The sequence below is a fragment of the Schistosoma haematobium genome, chromosome ZW (genome assembly GCF_000699445.3).
Source record: "Schistosoma haematobium chromosome ZW, whole genome shotgun sequence".
Taxonomy (NCBI): domain Eukaryota; kingdom Metazoa; phylum Platyhelminthes; class Trematoda; order Strigeidida; family Schistosomatidae; genus Schistosoma; species Schistosoma haematobium.
The window spans coordinates 76,780,559-76,797,718 of record NC_067195.1 but is presented as its reverse complement, the minus strand read 5'-3'; the positions used below and the strand labels follow the sequence as shown (position 1 = coordinate 76,797,718).

The following is a 17,160-nucleotide window of genomic DNA, read 5'->3' as shown; positions in this document are numbered from 1 at the left end:
TTCGGTGTTTGGTTATTGACACGAATGTAAGTGCGTATGACGAGAAGTTGTATACAACAACAACAACGACAACAACAACAACAACAAAGCAACGATCTAATCCTTTCTGGTTTCGATGATTATCTTAACTACAAATATTTATTTATCGGCAGCATAATACACATGATAAGATTATAATACAAAGATATTCTTGTTGAGTGACTCCACTTTGAGTAACCAATGAAATAATAACCCTACCAAAATAACTTTTATATCGTCTTTCATTAAAGAAAATATGTGATCACATAACCATATCACTAAAATAAACAATTTAGGATCTAAGTAACAATTTTTTTTTCATATTGAAATAGATTATATCATCGACTTATGTCAACCAATAAAATTAAATCACAAAAAAAAATAATCATTAGATAAGATGGTAGTTGGAGTTAATCAACAGAAAACCCTCCACCAACCACCATCTTATCTCAGCATAGTGAACGCAATGTCAAGTCACTTAGACTAGTGATCATACTGCAATTTGGTTGATAGCATTCGATCTACACTAAGAACAACCTGACACACAAGACATTGATCACCACCCAGTGATCAAACAATTGTAAAAATAATCTTCATTTTGATTGTTCACAATGAGAATGATTAGTAAGGGATTGTTGTATTTTTTACAATCAGAATAGGAATTTGTGAAGATTGTAGTAATTTTAATAGGTGAGTTCATGAGTCAATCTAAGCTAGACAAACAATAAAAACTTGGAAGTACTGGACGACCGTTTCGTCTTAATATTTCAATATGCTTACTAAGGAATAATTAGTGAAATAAATATGAACTTACATTATGATCATCATATTTATACCATTTGAATGTCTTTGTTCGAGGTCGATAATGTCGAACAAATGAATAATAATGTCCAGATGATGCTTGACCACTATGAACAACTACACCGCGCAAATTATATTTTGTACATGGATTATTATCATCAGTATTATTATTATCATTGGTGTTATTGATGACATCAGTAGTTATACAGGACGATGAATCTGTAGAGTCTTTTAAACCTTGCACAGTATATGGTAGCATATCCAAATGACGTGGAAATTCACAATAATTATTAAATTTAAGTGATACACCCCTATGTAATAGAAATGTAGAATATGTTAATGGTTAAATATAGTAATTATGATGAGAAGGCAAAAGAAACAAATAAAGTAAATTGGGAAAGACAGATCGAGGAAAATACTTCTGCATACTCAATTCATTGTAATAAAAAGATTTTATGATGGTTATCTCAGGAATGATAAATTACGACAATAAGGAAAGAAATAAGTATTTCAATTGTTGTAAGTAGTATTGCCAAGCAATTTAGATAATTTAGTGAGCAAGAATTAACCAATGATGTTTTTGTCAGTTTCTTTATTCTATCATTTCGTTATGTAATAATGACAATTCAAATATCCGGATAAATGCTGTCCAATCATATGACTCATTTTCTGGAGGGAAGAGGTTTACATTAATTGGTCAGAAGTTCGTAAGTAATATCATACTACCTATTTCATTAATGTTGACTAGATTTGATAGATCAACTTAGAAATACAACCAACAGAATAAGCCCCTTGATATAATAATTCACCTTCCTGATGCTCAGTGATCAAAACTAGTCAGTATGAAATTTTAGATTTCATTCTACATGATCTTTGATATTCATTTGTCAATAAGGCTTAGAGGTAACATGAATGATACTGTCTACTTCTATACTCAGTATAATTTAAATTTATACACAAATGAAAAAGTAGGATCTATGATTTTAAAAGTTTAGTGGTGAACTTCATTTGTAGCCTTGATGATACACTTTATTAATTGTCTGATAACTCATCGTCACAATGTTAAAACTAGATATTAGATGGCTAAAAGTAGTAGATAGGTTGAAATCTCACACAAGAAGCATAAGGATTTCCTCCAGAATAGCTCCAACCAACATAAATCAAACAAATAATGTATGCAATATCCAGCTAATTAGACTAGTCGCTCCCTTGAAAATTGATCGGTAGAGTACGATCAGTACAAAGAACCTTATAAACAAAATATTGCTTACTAATCACTGGCTTAATCGGTGTAAATCTTAGTTAGATATTTAAAAACTCGAAAATGGCCTAAGATTTTTAATCACCGTTAATATATAATTAATCAGATGGCTGGCTTATGTTGTGTTGCTGTGTTACTCCTGTTACTCCTAATGAAGCATAGGCCGCAGACCAGCATTCTCCAACACACTCTGTCCTGGGCCTTCTTTTTTAGTTCCATCTAATTCTTGTTCTGGCTGGCTTATGGTTTTATATTTTCACAAATCTCTTTGATCTAAGATTTAAGGGACCAAGTTAGTCCTCTAATAGAATGAATGTTTAAACTATTCATCTTACTCTCAAAAATACTACGATAATACGTTCATACGACAATAAGACTAGTCAGGTTATATCAGAACCATGATTTATGACCTGGAATAGAGAACCAGATTAACACTAGAAAACACTTTGTTTAATACAATTAAAAGCGATCACACATAACTAATAGTCGTAGGCTATGTCTGTTTGCCCAGGTTCAGTGATCGACTACATTTTACGTTCACTACGATACATCATCCTTTCATTCTGAACCATTCAGGAGAATCGATGGATTGGTCAAATGAATACTAGTAAGAGAGATAGTTCATTGGTTTTATATTTATATGTACAACCTGATTGATCATCTCTATCATAACATGAAATAAATGAAAGCAAAATAATGAAAATCCTTGAAAAAGAAAACAATGAATCCACTTACCGTTCCCAATCATAATCGAAACGTTTCAATTGAATAGTTAATACTAATGGTAATTTTTGAATACACATACGTTTTAATATTGGTATTTTTTTATTGCACATTCTACAATGATATGCATTATCTCCTTCTAATAATTCACCTTTTACATATTGTTCCAATGAATCAATTAGATTTCTATGATCTAATATATCAACATTGAGTGTAGTAAACGATTCGTAACTTGTATATCTAAAGAGAAAAAAAATAATGAAAGAAAAGCTTAGTATACTCAGAGAATTTCAACTTTCAGAAAATTATCTTGTTGAGCAACAAATATTGTTCATCACAGGACTGGACGACTTTTGTTGGTAGAGATATTCATGGTTCGGCATTATTGCAAAATAATATTGATAAATATTATCTGAACGCTTGAATCCCTTCCCTAAGCTCTTCTAGTAACTACAGGCTAAATCCACACGACAACTTTAGCACAAGAGAAAAAACGCAAAACAAGGAACACTCGCTTTTCTCCAAAGTAAGTTTCTATACAGAAAATCGAGGGTATTTGTAGCATTTCAGATGGTTTTGAGCTTCTGTAACCCTACTAAACATAGTACCAAGATAAGTAATCATTCAGTCAAAAGTGTGACTCGTGAATTTTCACTTTCCAGATGTTTCTGAGATGCCTTTGTTCAGTGCTTATTGGATCAAGTGCTTCTCAGTGTTTTTAAGGCCCTCTCTGGGCCTTTTTCAAGGATCCATCCAACAAATATTTGACTCGTTTACCAGATCAGATTTGTTGTACTGGGTTACGAATTACACTAAAGGTTTCAAGACTATTAATACCACTAGATACTATTCAAGTTCTTTACAACCTGAAAGTACAGCTCAACCATGTGGCTCAATTACATAAGAACCCTGATGAATAATAAACTAGAATAAGATAACTGTTCGATGTTCAACAAACTTTAATGGCTTTTCAGTTAAAAATCAAACAGAGTATAAAATAACTTATTTTGAAAGTCATACAACATAATTACATCACTAAAATCTGAGTTATTTGTACACAGATTACGCTTCATTTCGCGATCAAAAAAAATATCCAGCCAGCCACAAAAAAGACGTAAAGTCTAGGGAAAGTTTGAGTCAGTTGAAATTCTGCATAATAAACTAGCACAATGAGATGAATAGCAAAAGAGTCGATAAAATATAACGGCGACGGTAATATGAAAGATTAAATGATGAGAATATAGTTCGAAAAGACTAAATGCAAAGGTATGTTTGAAAAAAAAACTGCAACTCGAGATTTAAGGGACAATAAAGAGTGAATAGATTTAGAACGTTGTGACCGATTGTAAATCATATCACATAATACTTCTAAAGAATGATCGTTGTTTATGTGCTGTTTCTAACTAGGTAATCTAAATATGTTAGATGGGTGAACAAGGGATCAACTATGACTTCATGACAAACCAATAGATGTTCAAAGATATTAGATGATTGATCAAATTGCACAAAATCAATATAAACTTACCGATGTGGACAATCCAAACAGATCTTTTGATCGGCAAATTTACCACCTAACACAACTTCAACAATTTTAGGCAATTTACATAATTCTAAAGCTTCATCCAAATCATTACCGAGTATTTGAAGGAATTCCAATGCATCATGTTGTTCTCCAACATGTACAGCTTCTGCACGAAATCTAGTTATTGTTTTTATGAGGAGAAAATGAAAAAAAAGTATATAAGATATATTCATTTTTCATGGTGGTCTAGCTTTTATTGACTCATGAACTCAACTATATAATTGTGTATCAATATAATGAGTTAAATTGCAATGTAACTTATTTAGTGGTTTAATTTAGAAAAAATAGTGATTGAACGATGAATGGTATCTATTCTAATAAATATAAGGATGTCCAAATAGTACATGACATCAATCATTATGCTTGTAGCTTTTAGGCTTAATGATGCTACATATGTTGGGTAAAGAGAGGTTAGACTAAAAGAACTAACTTAAAGTCTGAGGGTGAAGTTTGTACATCGACGTGATTAGAGTCAGGAACTTTCCTAAGACAACAAGAGTCCCAAAGGGTTTTATTTTCTCACAAAAGGAGATATTAGAGAAATCCGACGTTGAAAATTCACAATCGATTTTTTCTCCCGACAACAACGTTTTCTTCATCTGAATATTGAAAGTAATCTATCAGAATACTTAGTTATCAATGACATGTTTCTGTTTAGTGAAGACGTTGACAAAATGAACAGTTTCTTTATCCCCACAAAGAACAATGTAAAATGTTGATTTATGACTGATTTGCGTCATCTACTAAATTGATCATCAGGAGAAAAAAAAAGTTGAGCAGATGAGTCAGTTCATTTATCGTGGAAGTCTTATAAACCCTGGTTAGTTGAAATTTGTCAAAATCTCAGCACGGATTCAGAAAGCTCTCCTGTCTTTCGCCAAATTCTACCATTTATGATATGGGCAAAATTTTCGTCTTACGATGAAGAAACAAGTATAATGTGTAGGAAGTAGTATTTCACCTTATTACTGTGAAAAATGACTTAAGAAAGTTAGATGATTTACTTCTTGCTTACCTTTAGACTATGATTTTTCGAATTATTTTATAAATTTTGGTTAGATTAATTCATACTTTATTTCTCGAATCATTTCCATTTTCTATCATGATATTCATCAGTATGTTTTCGGGAACTTGATTGTTCTTCAATTCATTACTGATGGAATAAATATTAGTCAATCATTATTCTTTAAATAAGAAAGATCAGTTCAGCGAAAATGAAAATGAATTCTCCGAAAAGAGAACTCTTCGCTGAACTAATCTTTCTTTCTTATTTAATGTCATAATGGGTATATTCCGTTTATTAAAAGATCAATATTCTGTTGGAAAATATAATCTAGACATAATTTATATCTTTTACAAACCATATGAAACACAACCAGGAAGTTTGCAACAAAGTACGATTCACTAACTAACCAGGATAATAAAACAGAGTAGATGATATTAGAGTATATGCTTCAAAATATAGCACTGTACATGCATTCTTACTCTGTAGATAACTTTAATAAAATACATGTATAACAGATGCATGACCATTTAAATTGTAGGCCGTAATAGTGCGATCGTAAATCAATACACAGTTCAATATTTCACAGTATACTTGTTGTGAGAAAGATAGACGGATATCTTATCTATGCTACAAGTAGTAAGTAAGCGATCTAAATTCAAGTGAACATTTATCATCTATTCAGACTTAAATCACATTAACTGCTGAATTACATAGATTGATTGACTACATTTCTCATACAGCAAATACAAATATCCCTCTTAAATTGTAATGGAATCAGAAAAAAGAACAAAACAGTGGAAAGACAGAATACAGACAAACAAGTAATCAACATCTGTTCGATGAATATGGCCCAACAATAAAGAAACTTACTTAAAATGACGCCAAAATTCTACTGGTGCATAATATTTAACACGACTATAAGCTAAATGTCCAAAAATAGTTTGCATATGATATAACACATTTAGATGATGAATGTTTTCTTTACTTAAAGGTTGAAATTCTGACTCTTTTGATGTTTGATCATCATGAGTTGTTGTTGTTGTTGCAGTGTTATTTTTCAATTCCTCATTCTTTATAATAAAAACAAAATATATAAAAAGTTATTTAGAAAATTATAGACAATAGTAAAACCAGGTTTAAATAAATAACAGTTCCAATAGAACAGAGCGGAGTTTTATCAAAATATAACTTTATTTTTTTTATATGAAGGATTACTATTTATAATTTTAATAATATTATGAATAAAAGCTCAATCTGTTGTATTGTTATATCCTCCTATTTCTAAACTTCCACTTGACTAATAGTCAGTCAGTCAGTCACTAACAGCTTAGAATTTAGTATGTACGTACATCAGTTCGAGTTGCCATATCACATTAGCACAGAGACGCAGGTGTCGATTCAAATCCCGTAGTGGTAGAGGTAGTAAAAGTATAAGCAGTAATCGGAAACATTACGGTTTCAACATGTTATTCAACCAGTATAATACAGTGAAATAAGTTTGGAAAGACAAAAAAGAAAGGGACATGAAGAATTCAGAAGATTAGATTTTGGGAGAACACAGAGAGTGGATGCACCTGCGCCATTGCAAACGATTTTGAGCCATGTCATTCAGGGTCTCTAACCATCGGTTGCTATCGTCTCGCGGATCCTCACTTGACCAGTAAATCGTCGTTATATATCGTATTATTTCAAACATCACTAATCAACTATTTCCCTGTTCTTTCACTTTTCTATCACATATGACTAAATTATCACAAGCACTGTAATTCCTATTTGTGCTGATGTGTAGTTAAACATTCCACGTATATTATTTCATGGGTATTGATTGATGATTGAATACAGTACAACTGAAAACTGATCTGATTCCTATCTGTGTTTTCTAATTAGTCATTGGGTTAGGAGAAGACGGACGACCAATAATGGTCAAGGTCTTGATTGTTGTTCATAAGTCGGTGTATCGATTTGTAAAACCGATGGTCACCAGTCCCATTGGTAATATAAATGAACTAGTAGGTGCTTAGGTTAGAGAGCGAATACATAAATGCTCTCCTGTAATAATGGCCTGACCACAGGAGCGGTTTTCTCGATAATGTTTAATCTAAGCTGTCATACGTAACATCAACACATAGAAGGAAATAAAAGATACAAGAAAAGCAAAAAATAGGTGAAATAGTTATAGTATGTATAGCAGCCGTCCGATGCTTCCAGGTTTTCGATGGTGGTCTGACGTCAATCGGTTCATGATTTCAATCGAAAACTTAATAATCTTCATAACCCCATACTGATAAATTATATAGTTCCACAATGAACAAATGAGAATGTAGAAAAACGAAGAATGCGTAAACACAGAATTCAAATAATTTCAACTTCTTACATAACAGGACAGAAAAGAGAGAAGAGGTAGAAAATGAGAAGGTAAAAATGTAAACAATAAGGAAATAAGAGGGTCGAAAATAATATATAGAACTATAATGATGGTGATATTTCATGAAATCTAGGCGTAGTCAAAGATCTAATTCATATACATTAATGCAACGATATAAATGACTACAGATATACCAATCCGATTAGTGAATAATGAGTGTAAGTCGAAAAAAACACCACGAAGTTACACAACTAAACTCTGAAAAAAATTAGTGTTACCATATCATTATCTGAATGTAGTATCACTAACTTCTCTCCGTAACTTTAACCTTACATAATAGTTCTATGTATAGACATTCTATCCGTGAAATTATATAATATACAGCAATATGTTTATGTACTGAAATTGTATCAACAATGTGTGATGCATAGCGCTACTGTCCAGTTGTTACTGTTTAAACCGAAATAGGAAAAAGACAATTAAAAACTGAGATATACAGTGTACACGTTCAAATAAATTAACTCATAAAACTACTTGTTATTATAATTCATAGCTAAAAATGGTAGATTCAGCTAACTAGTCAAATAGTTCTTTGAGTAATATCGACTAATAGACAGTGATCATTTAAATAAAAACAGTATGACATGATTAAACTCACTAATCTTTGTTGACAAATATTGTCAGCGATATCATCACTGGAGATTGGTAAAGTTGTAGGTGCAATTGAAGTATTTATCACTTTCGAAGCTTCTTTATCTATCAACAACTTATAATCTAACAGTAGAGATTCTGGATTTGCACTAAGTACACAATCACGAATTGGATCCAATGTAAACAACTGTTGTATAATAGAATTCATATAACATGTAGCTCCACCATTTTTCAAACCAACAAAACGATGTGTAATACTTATATCATTATCATTACGATTATAATTGCTATAATCATTATTAGTCCAATTATTTTTGTCAATATGGTCAGAAAATATTGATGATGATAATAATGATGTTGAATTATTAGAATTTAATCCAAAATTATAATTCCAGTTGAAATTCATAGGTCTTGCATTGGCTAAAATATTAATAAATGATGTTTTTTTCAATTACGAATAATTTATATTTATTTATTCATTTAAACACATAGATATTGTTACAAAGGGGCACCGAATACATATACGCCACAAAAATCTCATTTCATATGTGTGAGGACTATGATACTGCTCGGGTGTCAAGACCGAAGCAGGTGGTTTTCTTAGAGGGCCACACCCGGAGCCTTCTACCTGAAGGTCTGATCCCCAAGGCAGTGAAGCGACGTAATGAGATGCAGTCCCATGGTAGCCGGTGACCAATTATTGGTTCATACGCCAGTTGTTCCCTCAGGATCCTGGAACCCATGTGCACAATTGGTTTGGAATCAGGGTTTTCCAACTCCCCTAAGTGAATCCTCCATATCTACCAACCGGTTTAAAGTGCTGGACATTCACTTTTCGTCCTCTTAATTTCATAAACAACAGTAATGCCACTAGAACGCAGTGATTAGGACTTCCCTGGTAGTGGTTGTATGCATGTGACTATGTGAGAGCATTTCGAGAGGGAGAGCTGACTCTCCCCAGTCTCGGCCGTACCAGGGCATTTGGGGGCTATTGATAGACAGAAGATCAATAATAACTATAGCTATAAGAATATTACCTTATATAATGAAAGCTAATTACCTCTCAATATTTAGGATTATTCCTCTTAAACAAACATATATACAACATAGTTATGCATAATCATTAATGATGTTAAATATAATGTAGGTTTTAAACTTACTGGAAAAAATCAAATCATACAGCACAGTTGTTAATACTTGACTATTTAATGGATTACATTTAGTTATGGATAGAAGAAAATCAAAAGTTGAATTCATTAATTTTCTTGAACATGATAAATGTGATGTAGATAATGGAGAATAAGAATTATGATTAATAATGTTATCGTTTATATTGTTATAATCATAATTCACTATGTGATGCTGATTATTGATTTGTGAGCATATTGTAGACTTACGTATTTCGTTATATTGTTTTGAAGCGGGAAATAATAAAAATTCAATTAAGTCCTATAAATAAGAAAAGTTAAAATGAGAATAACGATCAATCATAGTGTACTACTTATCGAAATTAAGTAGTTGGACATAATTCAATTTTTAGATAATGAAGTAGGAACTATACCATGTATTTTAAAGTTGTTATTATATATATACGTCTAGTGTAAGGAAAAAAATTTTGAACACGTTTTTTTTTTTAAAAAAAATTTCGCATAGGTACGGCTTCAAAAAACCAGTGTTCGCCCTATATAACCTTGATAAAGAGACTACATTCAGATTTATCTTATGAGCGGTTACACGTTTGTGTTCGTTTCGTATTTGTATGGAGTGACACCGTTTTGAATATTATAGAAAGCTTTATTTGTAGTTATAATACAACAGCGTTTACGTGAATTTACAGTGTTTTCCTGACTTTATTTTTGGTTCATTCGTAGCTACTAGAGTGAGTATCGGATAGATTCGGTAATTTTTGAAGCCTACACTATACTCAATAGTATTAATATTATTCTGGTCGTTTATTATCTATTCTTACTAAGCTAACTTCGTTAGTTATTATAACCATCGTAAAATACGAGACACTTGGTTCTCCAAATAAAATATCTGAGGCAAGGTCAAAACTTGCAATATACAAGTCGAAGGACTAGTCTCTTGGCAGTTTACGCACTTCGTTTCAGTTGACCAGTCTCCTTTTACGCTCTATCATTTCCCAACTAATCAGGTGATAGAATAGTTTTCGTCTCTCTACCGAAGACAGTTAAACTCAATTCTTACTCACTCATTTCTAGCCTCAAAGTTAAACTAGTTAGCATATGGCATCAAGGCCATAATCTAGATCGAGACAGATTCTCTCCTGTATATTATTGGGTAAACAGATCACGGACATAACAGCATCTTTTTACCATAACTACTAAAATATTAAGTTAATAGGGAAGAATAAAACTTACTTTAACTAAATATAATTGATTTATTAAATAATGTGATGTATTGTTATTATATTGTTGATCAGTAGTATTTAGAGTTTCCGATGTAGTACTTATGCATTTAACGTTATCATTATTGTTTCTATCACCACTATTTACAATGTTCATTGAGAAGTCGTTTATCTGTCCTGATATTTGTTTCATTTGGTCAAACAGTTGATCAGTACAGTCTTCGCTCGCTAACAATTGTAACGATGAATTAGTAGAATGTAGAAAACATTGATATAACGATTTGCAAATTCTCAAGTGTCCACAAATTAAGGAATCTTTATCCTCAATTGACATATTATGAAAATGATGAACAATGGTATCTGGTCTAAGGCATGCAGTGAATCTTATCCGTTCTTTGTTTAGTGATGATGATTGATCAGTGGATTTTGGAGTTGTAGCACAGTGGAAAATCGGTGGAGTGATATCAACAGACGGATAAGAAATAGGTGTTTCACATGATCCTAATTGACGACCAGTAATCTATCAGATAAAAATGAAGAAATAATATGTAGTACATATGGCTGATCAGAAGTTAGAGCACACTAACATCCACAGTCAGATACCATATTATTTGCGAACTCATTTAAAAATATGCGTTAAAAAGTTTAGATGAGAAGAGAATGTGGAACTTTTTATGATAATCTTATTGAATGGGGCTTGAAATTAATCTCAATCAGTTATCCTAGTAATTTGATTACATATTTCTTTCTCATAACATAAGTACGATAGAAACCGTCTCATTGATATCTAGCCAACAATATATAGAGTTGCCAAATTTTAGAGCACATGATTTAAAAAAAAATCGTTTTGAAACATCTATTGCGTTTGAGCACAGTCTAATTTTTACTTTGAAGCAACTGATCATGGTCTTTAGATGGCACTAACAGACTTGTAAAAGAACAACTGTCTTCGTCGCAGATGATTATACACTGTTAGATAACTGTAATTTGCACCAAAAAAGCACTTCTACTATAAGCCACAGGTAAGAAAGTAATAAAATTATGAATATAGGCAATATTGACTCGTAAGTTCGATGATTCTATAACCCAACAACGTTGATCAACTTCATTCTGAAATATTTACACCAGGAAAAATACGAATTTCTAGAAATAATAATAACAAATGCACAGTACACTTTAAAAGAAAACGAGCTTTTCAACATTACGATTATACCATTATATGTTTTGTGAACATTTTAAGTCAAAAAGACTTTGTGTAGATACGATAAACAACCATGTTCATCAGGTTCGGTTATCAACGGAGATCGAGTTCAAGTTCAAAAGTGAAAAACAACAAATATCAAACACAAATTCATAGTATTCAGATATGAACCACTAGCAAGACAGTAATTGTTCCTCCTCTTAAAATCTTATAATCACATTGAAAGACAAGAATGCCAGAAAACAACGTTGTGAAGTTTTAGATAACAAATAACTGAATGTGTGTTATTACGGGACGAACACTGAAAACTTCAAACTTCCAGGAGAATTTTACGATGATTATTTATTATATTCTTGCATAGTAGGTAGAAACTGGCTGCTGACTCCCCTTAGAACTCAATACAAGGGAATGATGAAAAGCTTGTAGATAGCGAACCAAAAAGAATATATATGAATGAAAATGAACATGGTGAGCTAACAATTTTAGACTGCTTAGTGAAAAGAAATCTAAATAGAATTCTAAATCTATCCATCTACCGAAAACCTACACACTAATCGTTATATTGACTTCAATTCAGCACATCCCTTCAGTGCAAAGATCTTGTTAGCCTTAAATCTTTTTAAAATAGCTAACAAGATCATCACATCAGAAGAGGATAAACAAAAGGGAAAAAAATGTAATTAGTATCTTACAATTTAATAATTTTCCTATGAAGATTATTAGAAGTATATTAAAACGAGACGTTTCATTGTGTAATAATGATAATCCTAATGAAATAACATGGATTAATACTGTAGTTTTACCATACCGTCATGGCACAACAGAAGAATCTTAAAAAAACACAAAATTAAAGTATATTACAAAACAAACAACACACTTCGAAATACTGTAGTTCGGTCAAAAGAAAAAATCGCATTCATGTCAACACAGAACTGCGTCTACAAATCAGGTTGTGTCGATTGTGATGTCTTCTATATTGGACAGTCATCTCACGAAATTTTGACTCGTTCCGAAGAACATATCAGGCACACAAAAAAAACCTCGTTATAATCCCGCAGAGCTGGACAGATTTCAAATTAAATCGGCAATAGCAGTTCACACCACTTTCAACGACCACCAAATCGACGTCAAAAATATTAAAATATCCTTGTTGTTCCGTTGTACTATTTAAACTTGGATTAATCTCGGTTCGGTTATTTACTTTCTGAGGAAGTGGCTTAAACTAAGTCTCGAAACGTTGGAAAATCTAATTTTTCTACTCATTGAGATATCACAAATATGTCATTTATTTACAATGTTAAACGTACAGATCGGACGTTCATTAAGTCTTAAATACTAAACTAAAGAGGAAAAAGTAGATTCGGAACAGCAAATAGAATTAAAATTGGAATTTTGATTAGTAAATCTAGAACATGATATCAATTAGCACCTCAAGATATAACTCTTTCTATATAGAGTATGTATTTTTACTAACTTAAAATCATAATGGGAAAACAATTAAATTATCTGCAAAGATGGATAGTGGCTAACAGTGGGATCCAGGACGTGCGTTTCGTCCTATTTGGGACTCGTCAGCTCAATGGACCTGCACCGCGGAGTTGATGTTCACTCTGGGGCTCGAACTCTGTACTGATTTATACAAAGATAGAATGATTTATCCAACATGATCATTTAAACGAGGGACGATAAATATAGAAGTACAAAAATTTCCATATACCTACTTAATCGACAAACAGTCGAATATAAATAATTAAGTAATCACTTCTTATAAATGATGTAAACAAACTATCATCTAATGAAACCACCAGTAAGAAAAAACTGTAATTAAACAAAAACAAACCATTAATCGAAGCCAGACAATTTCATCTCTAAGCCATTGATGTGCACTTTGTAAAAATTGTTCATGATTATCCATAAATGGAATGATTTGAACAAGTAAATTAAAATATTCATCAGATTGTGTTATTTTCGATGGAACATAATTCTGAAATAAGAATTTTTGATATTTGCTATGAATCAAGTCAATCGGATATATATAGCTATTAAGAAAATTATACAAAGTTTTGTCTCTTCTAAATGGCCCCAAATGCCCTGGTACGGCCGAGACTGGGGAGAGTCAGCTCTCCCTCTCGAAATGCTCTCACATAGTCACATGCATACAACCACTACCAGGGAAGTCCTAATCACTGCGTTCTAGTGGCATTACTGTTGTTTATGAAATTAAGAGGACGAAAAGTGAATGTCCAGCACTTTAAACCGGTTGGTAGATATGGAGGATTCACTTAGGGGAGTTGGAAAACCCTGATTCCAAACCAATTGTGCACATGGGTTCCAGGATCCTGAGGGAACAACTGGCGTATGAACCAATAATTGGTCACCGGCTACCATGGGACTGCATCTCCTTACGTTGATCCACTGCCTTGTGGATTATACGTTTAGGTCAAAGGTCCGGGGTGTGGCCTCCCGGGCACCCGGGCAGTATCCCAGCCCTCACACAAATCGAATGATTTATGTGGCTCATATCTGTTTGGTGCCTACTTGTACTAATGTTTTTTTTAAATAAATAATTTTTTCTATATATTTTGAATAAATTTGACGTCACTTCAGTATTGTGTTTTGAGTAGCCGGTTGTAATGTAAAGGCAAATATATATGCAAGATATTGATCAGAGAGCTAATCGAAATGTCTTGGAGTTGGTCCAGAGGCAATTCAGGTTTTGGCATAAATGTACATCGATCCAAACTACGATAATATATCATCACCAAACGGAAATTGATATCAAATTATTAGTAGAAGTACAGTCCATGTAATTTTAAAAAGAGAAACAAACTTCACAATATATAAACTGTGAAATAATTTTAAAACTCAGGATCTAGGGTAAGAAAAAGGATGAATGTGTCTGTGTTATTTCGACCGACTTTGGACTATATCAACCAACTTCATCAACTATTGGACATAATAATCACTAAAATGTATGTCACATGTGAAGTAGTTCGAATACTTCACTTGAACCGGACGTTTGTGATGTTGATCAGAAAAACAATTAAAGCTCTACGACTAAAGCATCCACTTGAGCTACAAATCTATTCCATCATCTTAATTAAGATCTAAAGTTGTTCATAATCGTTTTGAGCAAATTCATTTCGACAGAGACATTGAGAGAGGTCGTTAACATAAAGCCTAGGAACGATGTGCGTTGACTCAAATCGTTATGTCTCATTAGCACGAATAGATGAAAATAACAAACGATATAAAAATACTGTGATAGTAATTATAGCAAGGTAGACTGAACCGTGGAATATGACTTGAAAAGACAGATTGGAAAGGTTTGTATGGAGAAATACCGTAATTCAAAATTGAGGGCAGGTAAAAGGTGAATGTATTTGTGCCAATGTGAACGATTCAAAGTTGTGTCACTCATTGTCTCCAACCCCTGATCGCGGTTACTGCGCAGAGCCTTACCAAGTGGTCTGCATCTACGTACATGACTCAATCTGATAGTCAATGGCTTTATAGGCTGGTACCATGTTTTAGTTTGGTCGGCTCTAGCTTCCTTGAAACCAACTCCTGCACCAGCAAGCACTAGTCGTCGAGGTTAGTGACGGTAAGGCATACGTAATAGAAGTCATAAGCATATCGATCGATGAAACATCATTACCTCGTCAACCGATGTGTCACATCTGCCAATTACCCCATATATATCCTTAAGATTACTCACTCCAAGACAATAGATTTCAATAACTCTGACAAGATGATGTAGGGTAGAAAACATGTAACGGTTCATCTATTAGATATCTGTTTCACAGATGGGTGAAATACAACTAAATTGGATATTCAAACCTTAAGGTGCAATGATAATTGAACTTACCAATACTATAAATCGGAAGCATAAACTACACTTTCAAATACTCTTATTGACCAACAGAATATATTCTCAAAAATATTTCAAAACAGAAGATATTTTGACAACTAGCCGACTCACAAGTTAATATACATAGATTTAGATACAGTTGATAAACAAACTAAGTGTAACACAACTTACAGGTAACCAATTGAACATTTGTTCCAATGCATAATAGACATTATCTCTGTTCTCAGTTGCAGTAAATGTTAGTAAAGTATGCATAGAATATCTTGTAGATATGCGAATAATTAACGAATCGGAAAATAACAAATCTTGTAACATATCTGCACCAGTTAATTGATAATTGTAATCATACTGATAAGAATGTGACTGAAGAACAGAAACAGGTGGATGTCGATGATATTGACGTGAATGTTTACGATGATTGCTACCACGACGATCACGACAATTACGGTAACTATCTACTGTTGAATGATTCTGCGATAAACAAACTAACATTTTATATGATAAAGGGTACTTTAAAAATGTACGAAATTCACTCTGTGGATACAGACATTGATACCATGGAATACAGTTTAATGCTTCTATGATTACAGAACCTTGAGTTTCACCACTCCGAAAAGAATTAAAGCATTGTTCATGAAAGTTAGAATATAATAATTTTGACAAATTTCTATCTTCAATATCGTTGGAATCACTATTATTACTACTACCACTACAACTTCTACTACTACTACTATGACTACTACGACTATTATTACTACCACTACTAATATTCTCATTATTAGATGAAGAACTTGACGATGATAATGAGTGTAACTGGTGAACAGAAGATAATGTTGACGATGAGGAAGATGATGACAATGTAGATTCACACGATAATAAAGATATTGCCGATGAAGATAAACGAGTTGAACTGGATAGATTATTAGTAACTGTTTGTTCGGTATCATTAACAGAAAGGATATCTTCATTGATATTTTGAAATTTATTTTCAGTTAATACAAGTTGAGAGAAGGATTCAACTGACAGATCATTTTTCAGTGAAGCCAATTCATCTATAAATGAAAAGAAATTCAAAATTCAAATTATCCAGAATATATATATGTCTCAGGATCGATATTCTGTCGGATTGTGGATCTTCATTGCTAAAGAATCACAAACTAAGGTGAAACAGCTATCCAACGCTTCCTGGTTTTTAATGATTTCCTAACAAAGTTTAGTCTGTGACTAAAACTATTACTTACTTACGCCTGTTACTCCTAATGGTGCATAGGCCGCCGACCAGAATTCTCCAACCCACTCTGTCCTGAGCCTTC

At 32.6% G+C, this 17,160-nt stretch overlaps 1 protein-coding gene across 1 annotated transcript in view; it reads right to left on the bottom strand.

Annotated features, from left to right (window-relative positions):
• The window catches only part of USP9X_1 (putative ubiquitin carboxyl-terminal hydrolase FAF-X), a 105,593-nt gene that overhangs the window by 30,634 nt on the left and 57,799 nt on the right, over positions 1 to 17,160 (bottom strand). Inside the window, exons 22-30 of the mRNA XM_051208736.1 lie at positions 16,019 to 16,899; positions 13,817 to 13,960; positions 10,789 to 11,295; positions 9,568 to 9,856; positions 8,415 to 8,827; positions 6,262 to 6,461; positions 4,329 to 4,502; positions 2,816 to 3,043; positions 833 to 1,130 (exon numbers count right to left, since the gene is read on the bottom strand). Coding sequence (XP_051072521.1) covers positions 833 to 1,130; positions 2,816 to 3,043; positions 4,329 to 4,502; positions 6,262 to 6,461; positions 8,415 to 8,827; positions 9,568 to 9,856; positions 10,789 to 11,295; positions 13,817 to 13,960; positions 16,019 to 16,899 — 3,134 coding nt within the window. The remainder of the gene's footprint in view (positions 1 to 832; positions 1,131 to 2,815; positions 3,044 to 4,328; positions 4,503 to 6,261; positions 6,462 to 8,414; positions 8,828 to 9,567; positions 9,857 to 10,788; positions 11,296 to 13,816; positions 13,961 to 16,018; positions 16,900 to 17,160) is intronic.